The sequence below is a fragment of the Pomacea canaliculata genome, linkage group LG2, assembly GCF_003073045.1.
Source record: "Pomacea canaliculata isolate SZHN2017 linkage group LG2, ASM307304v1, whole genome shotgun sequence".
In the NCBI taxonomy this organism is placed as follows: Eukaryota; Metazoa; Mollusca; class Gastropoda; order Architaenioglossa; family Ampullariidae; genus Pomacea; species Pomacea canaliculata.
Window position 1 is genome coordinate 30768533 of NC_037591.1, and position 20995 is coordinate 30789527.

General features: G+C 38.9%; 1 protein-coding gene across 1 annotated transcript; it reads right to left on the minus strand.

Moving 5' to 3' along the window:
* Positions 1–442: 442 nt before the first annotated feature.
* On the minus strand, positions 443–19137 carry LOC112556296. Its single transcript, XM_025225149.1, has 7 exons — positions 19003–19137; positions 16031–17130; positions 12715–12861; positions 8330–8485; positions 4456–4611; positions 2761–2937; positions 443–2355 (listed from the first exon to the last, which is right to left on the minus strand). Exons 2-7 carry the CDS (start codon positions 17114–17116, stop codon positions 2323–2325), a joined length of 1755 nt encoding a protein of 584 aa, XP_025080934.1. The 5' UTR covers positions 17117–17130; positions 19003–19137; the 3' UTR covers positions 443–2322.
* Between the last annotated feature and the right edge of the window lie 1858 nt (positions 19138–20995).

Here is a 20995-nt window from a genome sequence, read left to right on the forward strand (position 1 = left end):
CTTTCCTCCACGGTAGGAAAATCATCACACAGTTAAAACTTCCTCCATGATGGTTCTCCATCTCTCCCTGTCCTCCCCGATCAAAAAAAAAAAAAAAAAAAAAAAAACGTCACCAAAACAAATTACGTCAAACTTTATTGACGCAACAGGCTGAGCCAGCATGCGACACGCGACAGTTAGCATGCTAACGTTGGGTGGTTTAAGGGTTATTGTCTCACAGTATTGACGTTCTTTAGGCGTGGGTTAAGTTGGCCAATTCCCATGTTTACAATATCTTCTTCCTCATCCAACACGTCTGTAACAGATTCTAACTAAACCTTTTTTGATCCTCCGAATTTTGATAAGCCGTACTCAAACATTTGAGGCTTATACTACTTAATCGCATAACACAGTCAATCAATCAAGAAATGAAACGAAAGAGCATACTTGGTGCTGTTTTGTCTACTTTATTAAAATTTATATTTCAAAGTGTGCTTATATAGTAATATGGTCCTGTTTATAACGTGTAAATTAAAGAGCAGTTCTCAGACCACTTTGATTTACAGGCCATCGTTAAAAGATCCGTTATACTAGATTAGAGACGAAAATGAGAGTTTGAAGATAAATAATATTTTATATGGTTTTGACCCGCCACGATGAAATAAATCTTAATAAGTCAGCAAATTGAGATTTTACAGAGTGGATAGTTTGGAAATGTACAGGTTTAGGCCTTTCTTTTGATACCAAAGTTACTCTTCAAGTCCTAAAATTACTTTGTACAGGTTTGAAGTGTGGAAGTACGGTGGAGTTTTTTCAGAAAAGCGGATTCAAAGATGTTTAGCAGTTTCACCGAGTTTTTCTTTAGCAAACGGTACTTCTGGCTGTTCAGACTGTACTATATATAGCGTGATGATAAAATGCAGCACGCTACATCATTTTAAGTAACAAAAAGTATACAGAAATAAAGATGTGCGTGCTTTTAGTGCCTTTGCCTGTTTGTAAAATAAACTGAAATGAAACAAAACTGTTATTACAATCTAATCAGAATGAACACTCACAGAAATATTAGAATACTAAAAAATTATCTGCTAAAGTAGCAAAACTAAGTAGAGAAATAAAAGATGAAGAAAACTGGATGCTTGACATACTTGAAGACCTGGAAAACTGGCCTACCACACAAAAATAGATATTTCTAGAAGCACAAATTTCATGAAAAGTGATTGTTTATAGACATGACTGTTCATTCACTCAGCACTGAATAAATACTTTAATTTAAGAAAAAGCACAAAAAGTTTCACTGGTTTCAGGGATTAAAATTAAAATCGCTCAGCGTCTTTGTTTTCGTTACGAAGTTTATGATTCTCCCATTGGATGACGTCGAGATCAGCAGTCAGATTTGTTTATCCCTAAACTTTTAGTTATTTAATATTTGAATTGATCTTTACAAAGACTGAAAAAACAGACTCCGGGCTGTCTGGAAAGGTATAACACGATGGGGTTCTGACATGGAAATTCAACCGAAACAGCGATTGAATTCTGTCATTTTCATGTGGAAATCGGGACGAATCTCCGTGGATTTAATTTAAATGTATTTTAAGACAATTTCTAATTTTTATAGCAGTGTATGTTCCTGTTACTTTAATAACAAAGGCTGTAGTATTGTGGACCAAAAACATTTTAAAACGGAAATCTGCATACGAAAAATAATCATTTTTACAAAACAATTAGAGTAAATGGTACTTCATTAAGTAGTCTGCTAGTCTACACGAGGATAACTTTTGTAAAACTGTTCATATTTTTTCATAAACCAGGGCTCAAGAGTCTTGTTAAGATAAATGTAAGAAAAATATTCTGTAGTAAAAAGAAGCAAATTAACACAAAAATCTAGATGTAAGACTTGGTAATTTTCAACACAATAAATACATATTATCTTTCAATTATATCAACAATTCTAAGGCTACATGACAAACAACAACTTGCAGCAATAATTAGATAGATATTTCACATGCCGGTACTTGTGATAAAGTCTAGTAAATGTAGCATAGCCTCTCTATCTCTAGCATGCCGCACAATAGAAAGAAGTAAATACAAATAAATGTAAGGAAAATGTGAACTTTCTAGATCAGCTACAAGATAGTAAATTACTCTTTTGGTTAAGCAATGCGCAGTGCAATACATTTGTTTGTGTTACTTGTTTTTTGTTATATTCTTTACATCAATATTTTAACACGCAGCAGCACAGAGTAGAGTTAATTAATAAAATCACTTGTAAAGTCGGTGTAGTCGTCGATAAGTGTTATGGGTTTCGTTATTGTCTCTCTCTGTGTTATTCTTAGATATGCTTCATGTCATCCTAAAAGTGGGAAGGGCTGTGACCTGCACAACAATGATAAAAATACTTCAGACGCTAGACAGGTGAGTGTGAAGTAATTTTAGTTTTATATAATGACATTTATATATATATATCACAGTAAAGTTAAGCTGGAAAAAAGTTATCACCTGAACATGTCCTCGGCGACTACTTCTTCTATAAATGTTACAGCTAATGTTCTTGCTGCTACTCATAATAACCTAGTAACTTCTTTATAGAAAGAAAATACATAGTTAGATAAAACTTTTAAGTCAAAGATGAAGTAACCACGATAGTATAATACAATGTTTTGTACTCTTAGTTATTTTTCCTCTAAGGATTTCTGAAAGTAGTGAAGAAATTTTATCACAAAAATCTTTAAAGGCAGCTAATACTCCACTAACACACGGAGGTGCACCAATGTTTCACACCTGTATGACTTTGTTGAAAAGGTCAAAGAAGACGAAGCGGGGCAGCGGGACATCTGCTATAACCCCCTGGTGGTCTCCATCAGCATAAAAGTGAAGATTGTTTGATGGGTCAACCATCAGTCCAAAACGACTCCCGACTTCACAAATTCCTAGAGCATTGGTGACATTAGACTTGACCTGTAGAAAATGAGATAAGGCATGATATTCATAATGAATGTTGTGCTGAGGCTAGGATTATTTGTGATCCTTTTACATTGTTCAAACACAAAATGGTGCATCACCCAATATAATTTATTTAGCACTGTGTTTAAAAAAATATGCAATTTCCTTTAGTGAGTGAATAATGCTAGGTAACAAAGGTAGTAGTATATCAAAAGGTTTAAAAATTGTATTAACCTAAGAAACAGGTAGGCTAAATAATCATTTTGATTTCCAATCTTCTAAAAATAAATCGTTCACGCCGCGTTCTCCGAATTAACAAGGTCCATTTGCAATATGACGTAAAACTTCTTGGTGCTAATATTGTACACAAGAAATTGGTACCAAAGCTGTTTAATACAAATACGGTTCAAATATTTTCTTCCATTATTTTCAAAATTTCTACTGATCATTTATAAGAATGCTGAGATAGGAAACTCTTAATAACTTGAAGCTGTGTCCAAACAAATTGACTAATGAGATATTAGTTACAAGGAAAAGAAAGTGGTATTTCTGTGTAAAGAAAGTGTTACAGGTTTACACTGATGTCATGACCGTTGTGACGTACGCTGTGCACACTAAGTGCATCCACATTCTCGAGGACGAGAATTCTAAGTTTATACGGTCTCTGATACTAGTGTTCACACCCTAGTGCTATACTACTTCAACATAACATCTAATAAGGACAATATTAAATCTTTCCTTATTGATGTTTCTTTATCTCCCCTGCAGCTATGAATTCCACAGCGTGGATGACAAGATTGTAAATAAAGTGTAGGTATTCACTTTCTGTAGGATGCTTTTCGTCAAGATAGGGTACAACTGCAAAAACCTTTGAATTTTGATAGAAAAGAAAGTGAATAGTAGATAAAGGGAGACAGAAAAGTAGAGAGAGACACTGATTGAGGAAATCTGATATTTTCCTATTTGAAAACGGAAACTGTATTTTTCTTGTATTTTAACCGCTCTGATGTGTATCGCTGATGGATCCAAGCGTATAAAATAAAGTGTTTGACGAGACTCCTTCGTATCTCAAACAAGAAAAACGACTTCGTGCGCAGCCTAGACACCTGTGTGGTAGGTTTCCAGGAAGCTTTGCTTGCTACTGTCAAGTGACAAAATCTAAAGTGGCGTGACATGACACCTTGCCGAAGGCCCTGTTAAAGGCGGGTGACGCCGTGGTAAAAAAAAAGAGACGAAAAAGCTAGGTTACTATTGAGGGAGTGGACCATTCTTTATCTAATGCGGGCGCAAGACGGGCCCTGCTGGTGTAGGTATACGACTGTTTAATCTGATTTTGTGCATGGCTATTTTTGTAGACGTATATCTCGTAAAGGGGAAGATAGGTTATCGAGATTTCTAGCACTGACATTTATCAAACAATTTATCATCAGATTTCTGAAAAACAAGTTCAAATGGATTACTTTTTTTTTCTTTAACGAACTCAGTCACACCAAAGAACAATATTCGTTCACAACTGTAACTATGGAAACTTACATTGTGACCTTTGATGCAGATATTAGTATCCCAAAAAAAAGCAGATTCTTTCAGGCTATAACACGACGCCGGCACAGTGAGTTGTGCTGGAGGGATTCTCGTCACACCAAGGTATAAACTGCTTTTGGCTTCCTTATTTATACAGTCTATTCTGACCTGTGCAAACATCATTTCGACAAGTTAAGTGAAATCGTTTGCAATCACTAAGACAGTGAAGTCTAGACCAGTGGTTCTCAAAGTTTTTCGGACAGCGGACCACTTTACTTAAATAAAAAATATGGCAGACCACCAAGGCCTAAAAATCAGTCTGTACTATGAATTTCAAATTTGTTTCATTACAATTCAAAACTAAATGTCCTTCTGTGACAGTAGTATAGTAATAAGTTGACATAAAACTACGTACCTCGTTATTTGTAATTAAAATGTTAATGCAAGGAATACATCACTTTAAACATCACTTTGCTGACATATGACGACTGTCAGCCGCGGACCACCTGACTTATGCCCGGGGACCACTAGTGGTCAGCGGACCACACTTTGAGAACCACTGGTCTAGACGTTACCTCTAATTAAAGCTTCACAAAAAGCATGGCCACAGACAATCACTGTGATCAGTTGGACGGACTGGCTTGCAAATATTTAAAAATAGACACATTGAAAAACCGTTATATTCGGTGTCTTCAGAGACACCTCTACAAGCTTTTCAAGGCAAAGGTATGAACACTTTTAAATATGTTTGTATAAGCACAAAGTACCCACATTTCAAAACTATAAAGGAGATATTGAATCAGGGTATTAAAAAGCTTGAAAGAGAGAAAGGAGAACGATTTGAAAGCTAATACAATGCTTTCAATATCCCTGTCTCCGCTTAGCGGGATTTTATAGCTAAGTTCTCTAGTGCCTGTGTAAACACTCATATGACTGTTACTTTAATGCCAAGGTATCTATATGCATTACTATTTCCATCTCATTGCTATAATAAAACCATTTTAGTCAGTGGGCCAGATCACTACTGTTCCTAAAACAACAATATTAGATTTTAGATTTAATAAGTTTATACAAAGGTCAAGATCATTGGCTGTGTCAGAAAATATACCCATTGTGGAGCCCAATTGCATTGTCCAAAAATAATACTGCAAAAAGATGGATAAATAATTCTGTAACCTGTAGTTACTAGACGAATTTCAAAAGAATGTTCTTTGATAAATAATATAAATAACGTGGTGAAAATATTCCCACTGCATTAAGCCACAAGGGCATACAAAACGTCTCTAAAGTTGGATCCAGTTTGCACCCTTGCTTTAGATACTGGATACAGGCCATTGATGAACCGTAAAGCTTGTGTCTTTCAAAAAATCCAAAAGCGTTTTGGAAATCAATGAAAGCTAGATAGACCTTATGATGCATTTACTGTTTGTGTATTATACTTATCATATATTGCAGTGATGCCCAACCTTTTTCGGCCTGCGGGCCATATCCATTTCGGACAGCCGTGTCACGGGCCACTTCACCGCAAAAATACCAAAAAAAAAAGAGCAGATACCATTTTTTTTATTAGAAACAAGTTGTACTTACCATTAATTATTTAGTAATTAGTAGGATATTTGAAGTTGTTTACCCGAAACCAACTTCTGAATGTCTGGCCTCATCGTAGAGACACCAATTCGGAGCACTGAATCGAAATGTTCGTCCATCGAAAAAAAGATTGGGAAACACCCCTACGTGGGGATAAATACTTCTTCTTCCCTTTTTTCGGGTTTTTTTTATTACTAACATGCCGATTTCCTGCACTGTGAGCAGAAGTTTCGCGGGCCGGATGACACTGCGTCGCGGGCCGGATATGGCCCGCGGGCCGTAGGTTGGGCATCCCTGATATATTTAATGATCAATGGTATTCCCTTTTACTAAAATCAGTTTGTTCTTCCCTTACAAGGTAGTTCTGTGTAGTCTATAACAAAACTCTTTTATTTAAATTGTGGTTGTATATCGTACTAGATATATTTAATAGTGATATATATATATACCTATAGTTTTCTGGTAGACAAGTGGCACCTTTCTTATGCAGTGGTTGTATTATTATTATTATTTCTGATCATGAGTCAGTTAATTTCCTTTTCTCAAACAAGTAATTAAGATATGCAGTAAGGAAAGGTAGAAGGTGGTGGCATACACATTAAAAAAATTGTAATCGTAAGATCACCAGGTACGGAGGCTATCTGATTTTAGAGATGCTATTTTCAATGTAATCACTTCATCTGTTATAGAACCATTTGTCATGCAATCATCAGTGTTCGAATCATTTAGTTTTTGAGCCTTGGGTCAGTTACGTTAGATGTGAATTCATTCATCAGCTGTGTGAATCAGTTATTGCTAAATTTTTAAAGGTGTGATCAGACAATAAATTATAGACATTATAGAAGCATTTGTATAACACCTTTTGAGAAATTAAATTAGGACTTAAAGGGTTCTTCAGCATTTACTACAACTTCCTCCCAAATTTCTCAGGGTCATGAATAGTGTCCTTAACACTGTGTAATGTGTTATAATTATATTTTTTAAAACTTGTAACAGACATTCATATTCCTTCCTTTTCTCTGAGTATTCTACCCTCTCTGTGTCAAGCTGGGTTGTGTCAAACGTTTTGAAGCCTCAATGATAAACTTTTCGACACTTTGTACATTAAGTATTAAAATAGACTTTGTACTCGTCAGTTTTAGAGTATATAGTGCTTTTCATACGAGGTTTGGCGAAGTCTAAACCATTGTTGAATTTATACAAGATCAAATTGATATCAATGGTTATTAAGTCCTGAGCAGCTCTAAAGAAATCGTTGACGCCATCTGACATTTATCCTTCTTGAACCTCTGGTAGCCTTTCCTTATTCCACACAAACTTATGATAAAATTTGCACCTAACATGTTTAATTTGATTTAATTTAATTTAATTATTTGTTTCCATTAAATAAACAACTACACAGGCATGAAATAAGATTTAGGTTTCAATATGAGAACATTTTGACACTCGAAAATAGTCAATAACACTACAATCTGTTTTACGACATATGTAAAATTATTGCCAAAGTTGCCACAAGGCCATTTAACACCACAAAATCAAACTCATTGCACACTTGCAAGACAAATGTACCAAAAGGATTTTCTTTCTGATCTGATGAGTTCTTACTAAAGTTGCTTGGTTCACATTCCACGCTACTTTCTATTTTCTCATTTAACGGGTCAAAAGCTGGCATTGGGTAGTCTACAGATTTAACTTTATTTTTCCTTCCAGTTTGTGCAATTAAATTACCCACCAAACTAAAGAACATTTCACAGCATGTTATTAGAAGGTCAAGAATACATTCTTGGAACACGGCAATACAATTGTGTGTGTGGCGAGTCAGCAGGTGGTATACAAACTTCTAATACAATGACATCTGAGTATGTATGTTTAAAAAATATTTAGAATTGCGTAAGGTCATCGCATTCTCATCCTCTATAAATATAAAAAACAGTTGAGTTCCCTTCTTTAAACCACCAGTTACTGAAAGTCTTAGACACAAATACAGTGGGGCAGCAAAAGAAGTCACTGGTATAGTTTCTGTAAATGTTTCTCCCCTTAGAGCAAAGTTAAGTTCATGAATATATTGAAAAAAGTCAAGTTTATGACCTATATCTTAAAAGTGCTGTCTCTAATTCAGTTTCACATTTACGATTTTGGTCCTTAAAACATACAAACAGTTCAACCCTTTTTTATCCCATTACAACACCATTACTGCTACAACGACACCATAGCAGCCGTCACCTTCACCCAAATCGTTTCATCATGCTTTAGTTAGCGTAATTACCGTCACATCTCATAAGTCTATCACACAACTTACTTCATACACGATGTTCACAGCCATGGCGTCTCGTAAAAAGACCAAACAGTCGGAGTTACGTCCAGGCTCAACGACCTGTGCGGTCGTGTTACTGTTCAGCAGACGAATGTTTTTCCCACAGTTTTCGTGAAACACAAGGTCTGGTTCCTCTGTTACCTAATATTAAAAAAAATAGACATGTTCTTCAAAAGAGGAATATTAGATATTGATATTATAGACAACAAATATTCCAGCAATTCTGATTTTTTTAAAGAACATAACATTAGCACTACTGCCATGGCCGCTTTATCACAATGAGATTTAATGTTACTATCATTGCTATTTTTAGAAATATGATTATAAGAGCTGTTAAATTAAAAGTAATTGAACACTATTTATCGGGTTTTCTACAGTGGCTATTACAAGAAAAGATTAGAAGTGAGAAAAGAAACATTAAAGGGTTACTCAAGGCTTGTGATAAGGCTCTGGCGACGGTCAAACGTTTCAAAACTATCTTCTTCTTCTTCTTCGTTCCTATTCGCCCCCAGTGGAGCAAAGGGCCGCAACCACACGCCGCCATCGGATCCGGTCCTGGGCATCCCTTTCTAGTTGGGACCATGTCATGCCAGCTGTCTCTGCCTCTCTGTGGACTGATCGTCTCCACGTCTGTCTGGGTCTCCCAACCTTGCGCCTCCCCTGTGGGTTCCAGCCCAGAGCTTGTCGCGTTATATTGTCGGTTGGCTTTCGTAGAGTGTGACCAATCCAGCCCCACTTCCACTTCTTGATGTCTTAGCTGGCAGGGTTTTGGTTGGCTCTCTCCCACAGGTCTGTATTGGAGATCTTCTCAGGCGTTCAGGATGCGGCGCAGACAGTTCTTGACGAATGTCTGTATCTTGTTGGTGATGGCATTTGTCACCCGCCATGTCTCAGATCCATACAGAAGGACTGACTTTACATTGGTATTACAGATGCGGATCTTGGTGTGTAGAGACAAAGCCTTGGAGTGCCAGATAGGTCTTAGGGAGTGGAATGCAAGCCTGGCTTTGCTTATTCGGCTTCTGACATCTTCATCTGTACCTCCGTCCTTGCTGATGACTATGCTGCCAAGGTAGGTGAAACGGTCAGACTCTGTAATACATTCTCCATGTAGTTGGAGTGGGGCTTCTTGCTTTATGTTGACCCGCATTACCTCCGTCTTCTTGATGTTGATGGTCAGGCCAGTCATTGCTGCTTCTTCTGCGAGCCGAGTGAGCTTTGTCTGTGCGTGTTGTTGCTTGTGGGACACCAGGCTGATGTCATCCGCAAAGTCAAGATCCTCAAGCTGCCTGGCGAAGGTCCACTGAACGCCCGTGTTGCTGTTAGAGGTTGTTCTTCTCATGATCCAGTCTATGACGATTAGGAAGATTGTCGGTGAGAGCAGACAACCTTGCCTCACTCCAGTCATCACTGCGAAGGGGTCAGTCTGCTTACCCTTGTGTATCACCCGGCATGTCGAGTTCTCATACAACTGCTGGATGATGGCAATGAACTTTGGTGGAGATCCGTAGTGCTGCATCAGTTTCCAGATGGTTTCTCTGTCTATGGAGTCAAAGGCCTTCTCAAAATCTACAAAGGTTATGTATAGTGGTGACTGCCATTCGATAGACTGTTCGATAATAATTCGCAGAGTAGAGGTTTGGTCGGTACATGATTTTTCCTGCCGAAAGCCTACCTGTTCTTGCCGAAGTCTCTTATCTAGGGCGGTTTTCAGTCGCTCCAGGATGATTTTGGTCAACACCTTGCTTGGAATGGACAACAGCGTAATCCCTCTCCAATTGCTGCACTGTGTCAGGTCACCTTTTTTGGGTAACTTTACTAGGTAGCCAAGCTTCCAATCTGCTGGAACTTGCTCCTGCTCCCAAATTTTCTTCAGCAGGGGATGTAGCATCTCTGATGCGGCTGTTGGGTCCGCCTTGAGTGCTTCTGCAGGAATGCCATCTGGGCCTGCCGCCTTGCCAGAATTCAAGGACTTGATGGCTTCGATGATTTCTGTCTTGGTTGGCGGGTTGGTATTTACTTGGAGCTGTTCTGCAGCTGGGGGAATGTCCAAAGTGTTTGTTGGTGGTGGTCGGTTAAGTATTTCATCAAAATGCTCCACCCATCGAGATCTTTGTTCCGCATCCCCGGTGATGACGCTGCCATTCTTATTCTTTATTGGTCTGCACGCATTGGTGTTTTTCCTTCCTGACAGAATTCTTGTAATTTCGTATAGTCTCTTTGTGTTACTTTTCAAAACTGCTTGTTCTGCCTCTTCTGCCATCCTGTGTGTGAACTGTCTCTTGTCGTCCCTTGCGCTCTTCTTCACTTCCTTGTTTATCTCCCAGTATTTTGCTCTGAGCTCTTCTTTTTCCTGCTGGTCCTGACATTGGTTGATCTTCTGCTTCAGCTCTTTCCTTTTCTCTATCTTTTGCCAGGTCCCTAAAGTCAGCCATTCCTTGTGCTGTTTTCCTTTTTTCCCCAGAACATGTGTGCAGGCATTCTTCCAGGTCTCTTGTAATCCTGTCCAGTGGTTAGCCACTGTTTCTTCCAGGAGTCCTTCCAGTGTCGCAAATCTGTTTTTAACTTCGCAGTTTGAACTCCTTTTGCTTTTTACGGTCTCTAAGAAATTCACATTGAATTTGTGGTGCGGTCTGTCTGATGTGTCGTGGAAAGACTTCAGCTTAATCTTCATGGTTGCCACAAGCAGGTGGTGGTCTGTGGCTACATCTGCACCTCGCTTTACTCTGACATCCAGCAGGCTTCTTCTAAACTGGCGATTAATGGTAATGTGATCGATCTGGTTTTCTGTATGTCCATCTGGCGAAGTCCAGGTGGTCTTGTGGATGGTTTTGTGTGGAAAAACTGTGCCTCCAATTACAAGGTCGTTGAACAGGCAGAAGTCTGTGAGCAGCTCCCCATTTTCGTTGCAGTTGCCCACACCTTGCTTTCCCATTACGTGTTCTTTGTCTGTTTTGTCATTTCCAACTTTGGCATTCATGTCGCCCATTATGATCTTCAGGTCTCGTTTTGGAGTACGAACAACCAGTTCTTGTAGGGAGTTGTAAAAGTCTTCTTTTTCCTCTTCTGTATTTAGTTACAATTACAGAGCACGAGAGCACTACAGGAGAAATAAATTATTCGTTTCTCACTTAATTACACTTATTAGCACTATGTCGGTTGCCGATGTTTATAAACATTGAAAAAATCCAGTGAAATCGACCTTTGTGTCCTTCCGCCGAGTAACCACGATAGCTTCCCGAGATGGAAGACTTGTCTCCTTATGACATCAGTCTCCTTATGACGTCAGTCCTTATGACGTCAGTCTCCTTATGACGTCAGTCCTTATGACGTCAGTCTCCTTATGACATTAGTCTCTTTAAAACGTCAATGTCCTTATGACGTCAGTCTCTGACATGAAGTGTCTGTGGTCATTGGGAAGATTTTGCGTTGGATCAGTGATATCCAAACTAATCTACAATCAAAATGGCTTGGAGCATAACACGTCCCACTCTCTGGGCTCCCAAAGCTTGTTCGTACTGGGATCGAGCCTTTCTATGGGTGTGACCCACTCGTTTGTATCGCCTTGTCTTTAGGAAACTGAAGAAAAGAAAATGTTGACTCTTTTCCCTTTTTTTCTTTTTTGACTCTTTTTCTTTTGCAAGAGATAAGTTCCTCCATACCAGCCGTCGCGTAGCCTGCGCTCAAGCTCCCAGTCACGCTTCTGTCTCCCTGCAGTGACAGACACCAACAAGAAGGGCACTGGAGCCAGGGCCTTCAAACACGCGGCACCTAAGCTGCGGAATGCTCTGCCATCGTCACTCTCCACCATCACCTCACCAACCACGTTTCGCAAAAAACTGAAAACCCATCTGTTTCTTTCAAACCAGTCTTAAACTACCAAGAAACACTTCTGTCTATTTTTTTACTTTCCTGGTGTTTTATATATTTGATCACTTTATTTTTTCTTCTTTTGTTTTTTTTTCTGTGCAATGAGCATTCTTCGGAATGGATACCTGCGCATTACAAATCGACTTGTCCATCGACATAAAGATGGAGGCTCTTTGATGAGTCTACCATCACTCCAACACAACTGCCGACTTTGATGGACTTTAGAGCTTTGCCGATATTATTCTTGTCCTAAAGAAAATGAGAGATAACTGCTTAATATGTCTAATAAAATATGTTGGAAAAGTTTGTTATTTTTGTCTCGAGTGATTGACTCACAAAACGATACAGTATCTTATGATTAAGGTTTAAGGTCTAACTTTCGCATTAGTTGAAAGGTCTAAAGGTATGATTTTCTACTGCCAGAAGTACATTTCTTACTTTAGAATCACCAGTACCCTAAACCATAATTTTCGGGCAGAGCTGTAACCATGAAAACTCACCGTAGAATACTTGCGCAGGAACCAAGTCGTCGTGATGATGACGGAGTCCTTCACGTCCTCGTAAAAATTGGTGACGAGATCAGCGGGAGGGGTTCCCGTCTTCCCCAGGTACATCGTGTTTCTCTGACCTATTTCGTCTACTCTGACCTGTGTAACCATTACGATTGCACCTTCAAGTGAATTTAATTGCAATAGCTATCATTTTATGATTTCAAAATCAAAATCAAAATCAAATCAAAACAGACTTTATTGTCTGCCCAGGAGACCCAGGGCAGAAATTTGTCTTTGCTCACATACCCATACAGACATTTAACACACAGTTAGGAGTAAAAGTGAGGAGTAAAATAGTGTTGATTGCACCAGTCCATCAAAGCAGTGTATGTTTATCCTAACAACAAACCTTGGGTGACCAAGGGCCTAAAAGCACTGCTTAACAATCTAAAAGCACTAGTTTACATTCAGCAATCAGCAGAAGTTTTACATTAAATACATTTACCAGACACACTTCACACTGAAGTCCGATGACTTTGGTCAGTTCTACCAGGTGGGCCTGCAGTTATCAATAAATATACAACATTGTGCATATCTTTTCTTACCACAGTTCACAGTTCTCCAAATATTGTCGAAGAAATTTAAAACAGGCAATCAAATCGACAAACTCTATTAGTATTCTTCTGCACAACTGCTAAGATAAAGCAACATGCCTAAGTGTATGAGGTAAAAAGTAACAGTAACATTCCAAAAAATGAGATAAAAGTCCAGGCTTGTCTGCGTTTTTTGTTTGTTTCTTTGTTGTTGTTGTTTTTTGTATGTCCTGACAGTACTTGGGGACTTATTAGGAGAGAGATTTATTATAATAATTAAATAAAACAACGCTCTATCAAGCATAAATGGTTTTGGTTTTGTAAAAGAATGAACAGATATTTATGTGCAAACATTAATAGTTAATTATCACTTATGAAATTTGTGTTCTTTAGATGATAATGAACAAATTTACGTATTCCAAGCTTATGACATAATTCTCTTAAAACCTACGTATAAAGCACCTTACAAGCAAACCAAACACAGCAGCTATAGAACTAAAAATTATCTTTTATATTAACCAAAAGTATAATAATAATGTTCTTTATTACATGTATTATTATTATTATTATTATTATTATTATTATTATTATTATTATTATTATTATTATTATTATTATTATTATTATTATCATGTTTTCGTTGCGATTGGGTGCAGCACATTCTCGAGGCATGGTTCTCACTATGGAAACCACACGTCATAGGGTCACGTGACAGAGAACGAGATTTCGTCCAAACAAAAAAAGAGTCCCGTGTCATTTCTCTTATTAAACACAACATTCTACTAAAAACCTTCAACGTTTTCCACATGAACACACAGATAAATAGACGAGATTCAAATTTATCCTACTCTTTACGCGAATCTAAGCAGTTTTATTTTGCCTTTAGAATCCCTTTAACTGGTATCATTGTATCAAGAGATGTGGGTGTACAAATCACACAATTTTCACTGTCAAGAGTCAATTTGTGCTCAGCAGAAGGAAGCTTATGATTAAAATCATTGAGTTTTAAATATTTTTAGTTATTGTCTAGTTGTTGTTATTATTATGTTTATGTTTATGTTTATCTCTTAGCATCGACAGAAAAATCATTTTTCTAATGGGCCCTGTATGCTTTACGTTGCGCTAAAGGTCATGCCCTTTTCCTGTAGTGCAATGATAACAAACTCTGTTTTTGTTAAAGAACGTGCTTTGGTCCGTCGGTAACTCTTGGGTGACACTTGATGCTAAACCATGTAGGTCCATAGCAGCAAACACAGAAGTGTGTCAGGGAATACATTTCGTTATTTAGATGCACTGTTGTTACATACAGCAGACAGCAGTTGTCAGCATCTGGTCATCGACATGGATCCAGGCTTCTCTTGCTGTCTATTGCCGATGCTTCCACGTCTAATAATGATGTTTGCTGTCAGCTTACTATCAATTATACCGATTTGCATTTTTGTGTGGTTCTCTGGTATTGACACTCTCACTGTCGTACTTTCATGTCTCCGTCACATTTGCATGCACCAAGTTCCTCACAATGGCAGACAACAATGTCTTGCTGTATAGAGGTTCCAGTACATTTACAGTCTTTACAGCATCCTTGCCTTGCTTTGATGTTTATGCGGCTTCATCCATTAATCGGGACACTTTAAGCTTGACGTTCTTGAGTGGTTGAGACAGAATTCTAGCGCCATAGATGTATCAGTATCTGAGAAACTTGGTAAACAAGGATCTTCACTCAAATGCTTTGGCTAAAAGCTGACCTTTAGGCTATTTATTATATTTTTTGGTAAAACTACTTTACAGTTTAAGTCATATGATCATCTAACAAAGCGCTAGAAGTGAACATCTCATGGTCAACAACTTCAAATGTGCCTAAAGTGTTGTTTGCAACGACAGTGAAATCCTTCAAACGATATCGCCAGTGTTGTCCATAGGAATGGGAATCCCATGGGAAACGTCCCATGGGATGGGATGGGATGGGACAGCACACATTTGTATTTCCCATGGTAGTCGATACTTGATATTGCAAAATAAATTTACTGTTATTTCATTCATCAAGGATTTAAATCTTTCCTCTGAATCATCTATTGTATGTGAAGTAGCAGGAATTATAGAACAAAAGCCGAAAGGTGGTTTTCAGTGTTGTCCATAGGATTGTTAATACCATGGGAATCCCATGGGAAACATCCCGTGGGATGGGACGGGATGGGACAGGCATAAATTGCCATGGGACGGGATGGGACGGGATAGAAAAGTATGTCCCATGGACAACCCTGGATATCGCTGACCAAAGTCAATGGAACTTAAGGCAGCAGTGTCGGTTAATCGACAAAATAATCAACAAGATCACTAGTACGTTACCTTGGTAATTAGACCAAGATATTGAGATTAAGTGACGTGCTTACAGAAATCCCCGAACATTTTGTAGAGTGAGAACATAACTAGCACGAAAGACGATACAACAAAGAAGACAGTGTAGACAGATTAACCGATCACTAAACACAATTTAACAATACAATCCAAAAAAGAATCTGTTAATGCTTGTACCATGTCATACACTACGACACATCTTACAATATGTATATTATGCACAGATAGAGAAAAATGCCACATACAGACCTGTGTAGCTGTCAATTAAAAGAATAGTATATTGTATAATCCCTCTTATTATAAGAAGGAGGCATTAAAAAAAGTTAAAAGTTTATATTATATCATATTGTACAAGAAAAATTAAAAGACCTGCTTACTTCAAACCCAGTCGGCTGCTGTTTCAGGCTCTGTAGCTCAGCCGTTATTCGTCTCACCACATCGTCACAGCGTTTTGTTATTTCTGCCGATGGGTCCACCCAAACATCTGCTTCCAGCTCATCACTGAGGTTGATGTCGTTGACCCTGTCTGTCAGAGTCTGGGCTGCGTGTATCAGCTCGGGACACGGTCTGACCGTTGTGGCTCGCGTCACGAGATGTTTGTGTGACGTCACTTTCCCTAAACGTTTTTTGAAGTCCTTCTTGACATTACTCAGATACCCCTCGAATTTCGAAATAGAATGACTGATTTGGTTCTTCATTTCTTTCCGACAGTCCTCAACCATGCTCTGAAGACGATTACATGTACTGTCCACCATCACCATGTTTTCCTCTTTAGTGGCATCCGCTGTCTGCTGGCGCACACTTAGATTCCATATTGCTTGCTTCAGGTTTTTTTCTGCTGTATCCAATTCCTCTGCCAATGACCCTAGTGTCTTTTTTGCTGACTTCATTTTTTCATCGAGAGGCTTAACATCAATGCACCCGCTGTGTTTCTTAGAACAGGACTGGCAGATGACAAGGTTGTGATCAACACAAAACAACTCCGCATGTTTGTCGCCGTGGTCAGCACACAGTGCAGGGCGGCTGGCAGCCAGACGTTCAGGTGTCACAGTGCTGACACTCTCCACATTGTGACTGCGACTCACTACCATCTTCTTGTGTATCTTAGTACACGATGGACACATCTTTTCAAAACACTGTATACAGATGTATTCAGCTCTGACGTCATCACATACAGTGCACATGCCATCCCCCATCAGCACGCCAGCACTTTCTACTATCGCCTTCATCACAGAGTCTGTAGGCAGGGCCTCGGCAACATCAGCTGATCTTTGACTTGAATTACCTTTAAGCTCTACTATAGGACATTTACACAGAGGACACCCGGCTTCAGGTTTAGAGTAAATCAAGGAAATGACACATCCTTGACACAGGAGATGACCACAGGGCAGAATCTTTGGTGTGGTGAAGTCATTTGCGCACACGGTACATTTTCTTTCGTGTGGCTGAACTACTGCCGCCATAGTGAAAGGTTAATCTACAATACAAATAAGAGTGTTTTCAAACACTTTTTGTAATTAAGAAAAAGGATATACCGACTTTTTGTGGATAAAACCACATGATAAGAAGAATTATTTCGAAATGTTAATATGTATAGCCTTCCCTTCATCTATCTTATAAATGTAGAACTTGTTATCGCCCTCAACTGTATCACAACTAATAACGGTGTTTAGAAAGAAATCAACATGAGAAACCTACCTTTTACATAACATTATTAAAGCGTTTGTTGGATTATTAATTTATTATCAGTTTTATACTGGATGAAAAGTTTTATAAAACCTTTTGAGATCCTTTTTATGTATAAATGTTTAAACCAACTAGAGGAGAGAAGAGATTTTATTTCCAGCTCTTCACATGTGGATATGATCGGTGACTCATTATAGACGTTATTATAGTATTATTCATACCACTTACCGCTAGCTTCAGGTAACTTCATTTCACACACTAAAATATATATATATATATATACACTCATGTGTGCGTAACATTATTTACATTAAATGCTAATTATTTTAATTTAAACCTTTCACAGAACTCTTTAAGCACTTCAATCTGGAGCTAGATTATGATCTTGCGCCATTTTTGGATTACTTTTTAACATTTTATTTCTAGATTGTATAATTATTCTGATTACTGTACATTCTGTGACCAAAATTAGCTGCCTTCTTACTCATTCTGATCATGGGATCCCTTTTTTTTTACTTCTGCATTGGCCGCATTTTTTTTTCTCAAAGACTCTACTATTGTCAGAAATCTAGAACATTCACTGCTAAAAGTATAATCTCTTTGATGTATCCAGCGATTTAGACTACATCATATCTTTGGTGCATCGCATTTACTTCTGATTTCGACCTTAAAGGTTTCTGTAATGTCGGATTTTAATCTTAAATTGAAAACAAATTGAGTGACTTTTGAATATTTTTTGTCAATTTTAGCTTCAGCCGCATGAAGATTATTTTCTGTAATTATTTCCTTAGTATAGCTAGGTTATATCACAGTCGACATTATTTAGTTCATGGTTGGCATGTTCTTAAGGACGTGGAGCCGTTCATTGATCTTGAAACGACTTCTCCCAGTAAACATCGTAAAAGCATTTTTTAATTTAAAAATGGGAAACATTAAGAAACATTTACCTCAGATCGCACACATTTACAGACACAACCTACTTTCCATACTCCGAATTGGCTTTTCTTAATCAATCATCGCGGCCCATGGTATCTTAACCTAGTGATAGTTGCTTCATAAGCTGTCTGAAACATACAGTTAGCTCGTGATAGTTGTGTCCTATTCTTTAATCTCAACATTTATTTGTGACTGTCTGGAGAAGCATGCAGTGAGTAGCCGTACTTCCTGCTCTGACTTACACAGTGATAAGAAAACCATTTTACTTTCCACATGCTTGATAAGATTGTACACAAGTTGGACAATAAACATCTGCGAGCAGTTATTCAGTCGATAGTTGAAGTGTAGTGATGTTGTCACTTAATCAGTTACACACATTGAACTACCAGCAAAGGGAGTAGTGATGCAATGTGAACGTTACACAACAAATAACGTTCAAACCTCAAAGAAAAGTAACGAGTCTTTTTACGCAACCACAAACGCAGCATCAGTGGATGTCTACCACTGCATAGCAAGTCACCAATCAAAGCACATATGTTTCAACGACCTACTGTATCGCTCCACTTTCTCTATAAAACAACTAAAAATATTACTTATAATAAGATCTAATTATCTAACAATGCCTGTTGAATGTGTTTCTACATATATTTTTGTTGTATATTTTTTGCAAAAATAACATTCTTAGCTGAGCTTGTAGTAGGAAAGTAACATGTTAAAACGAGCTTACCTTCAGCTCTGTCAAGAGATTGCCACCGCTACACCAAGTTAAACACCAAAAGAAATACCTACAGCAGTGATATCATACAGTGATATCACTCACCTGGCAACGGTGGTTGACGTCACACACTGACTGGAGTTTTACAAGTAGGACAACGGCCCTAAACTCTGTCAACGTGTTTCAGTTACTTGCAGTGATAACAGTCAAAGGTCGTAGTCACGCTTGATTTGTGCTGACAGGAAAACAGACAGTCAAGTATCAAGAAATCTTGTCCTAACAATGTCTCACTGTCGATGTGACCGGGCTGTCGTCATGGACACGGGGCACGTGACTGTTGCCGAGTTCATTCGGTCATCTTGGAATTCCCGTTTTAAATTTTCCTTACGTCACCTTTAACGTCTGTGTTGTGTTGGAGAGAGATTTAACTATATTTTCTGTATGAAAGTGTGCAACCTGAATATTTTAGAAGATGATTGGCTACATTCACTGACGTTTTCGACCATCTCGACATCGTGACTGTGGGTCACTACCATCTTCTTGTGCACACGAAACTCGCCTTCTTGCGCCATCACTATTGTCCCGAGAGTGAAAGGTCAAACAGAAATAAAGAAAAAAAAACCTGCATTATTCGTTGTAAGTTTTCATTAAAAGTGTTGATGTTAACAGCTCTTCATAGCAAGTTGAGTCTTTCTCCCTTTTGTACCTTGGCCTCTTTCTTTGCCTATGACTTCATTGTGGGCTGTCTGCATGACTGTGTATCCAAGCAGGTGCGAGTTTCTCATAAACGAAAATTTTTTTTTTTTTAAAGTCTAATCCACAAGTGTCAGCCCATTGTGTTGTAGTTCTCTTGTCCTTAACACACTTTAATTTCTACAAAACTATGTCTTGGCATTTTCTATCCTAAGAAAATCTGATAAGAGAAATAGGTCAGCAGCTTTTCTAAAAAAATGGTTCATTTACTTTGTAGACGACCTATCTTTGAAATGTCTTATCTTTGAAATAAGATGACGCATCTGACCTTGTCTCTTAGCACCAGTGTGATTAAACGAAAGGCGGCTGTAGAGGGATGGGCCTCACTCACCCGAGGGGAAAGGGGTCACTCTTGCTCCACCCGCTTTCACCCTCACACTCAGTCATCCGCCCGTTCATACGTCCGCACGCGTACAGACACACTCACCCGCGTGCGCAAACACAACTGACAAGACAGTTGCACAACAAACAAATTATAATTACAGGAGAATTAAGGTTGACTTATATAAGGTGACCAGACGTTTCGGGGGCGAAAGCGGGACACGCGCCGATGATGGTGTCGTCACCGTCAAAGAACGCCGAAAAAAGTGATTTTTAAAGACAACCGGGACATTTGATGGACTTGCCAGAAAGCCAGAAAGCGGGACATTGGGTGTCCCGCCCGATTAGCAGACGGGACAAGAGGTCAAAAACCTAAAGCGGGACCTCTGGTCACCTTAACCTATACGAGAAGCAATATTGGTCTCTAAATACACGGACTATCATCAGGCCACAAAATGTAAAGAATGTAAATGAAACAAAACCCACTTTCCTTCTAGCACTCTGCATACGACAAACGCTCCCCCTGAAGCGTACAGTTCATCAGTCTTGGACAGTTCTTATACGGCAGCGTTGTTCACGATGGGTTGCCTCTAGACAGCCAGTAGTGGACAGCCACAGACCTGCCTTGGCACACTACTGTCACTACTGGCTGAGATCACAAGTCACACACCGATGCCCCTGGCAATGACGATGGCGACGACGTTAGGAGTGAGTTTCCTGACGCACTGTCCCTAGCTCACTGGCATTGCTGCTCCTCTGGTTGCCCCAGGCAACGGATGCAGATGCGGCGACGATTTCAGGTGACAGTGGTCCGGCACCGGCTCCAGACGTCCAAGACCCCAGAGGTACACAGGAACAGTAATCGCTACTCCCGGCGGTTGCCCCAGGTAACGAGTGACAGAGTTGCTGTTGCCGGTTCTGACGGTGTACC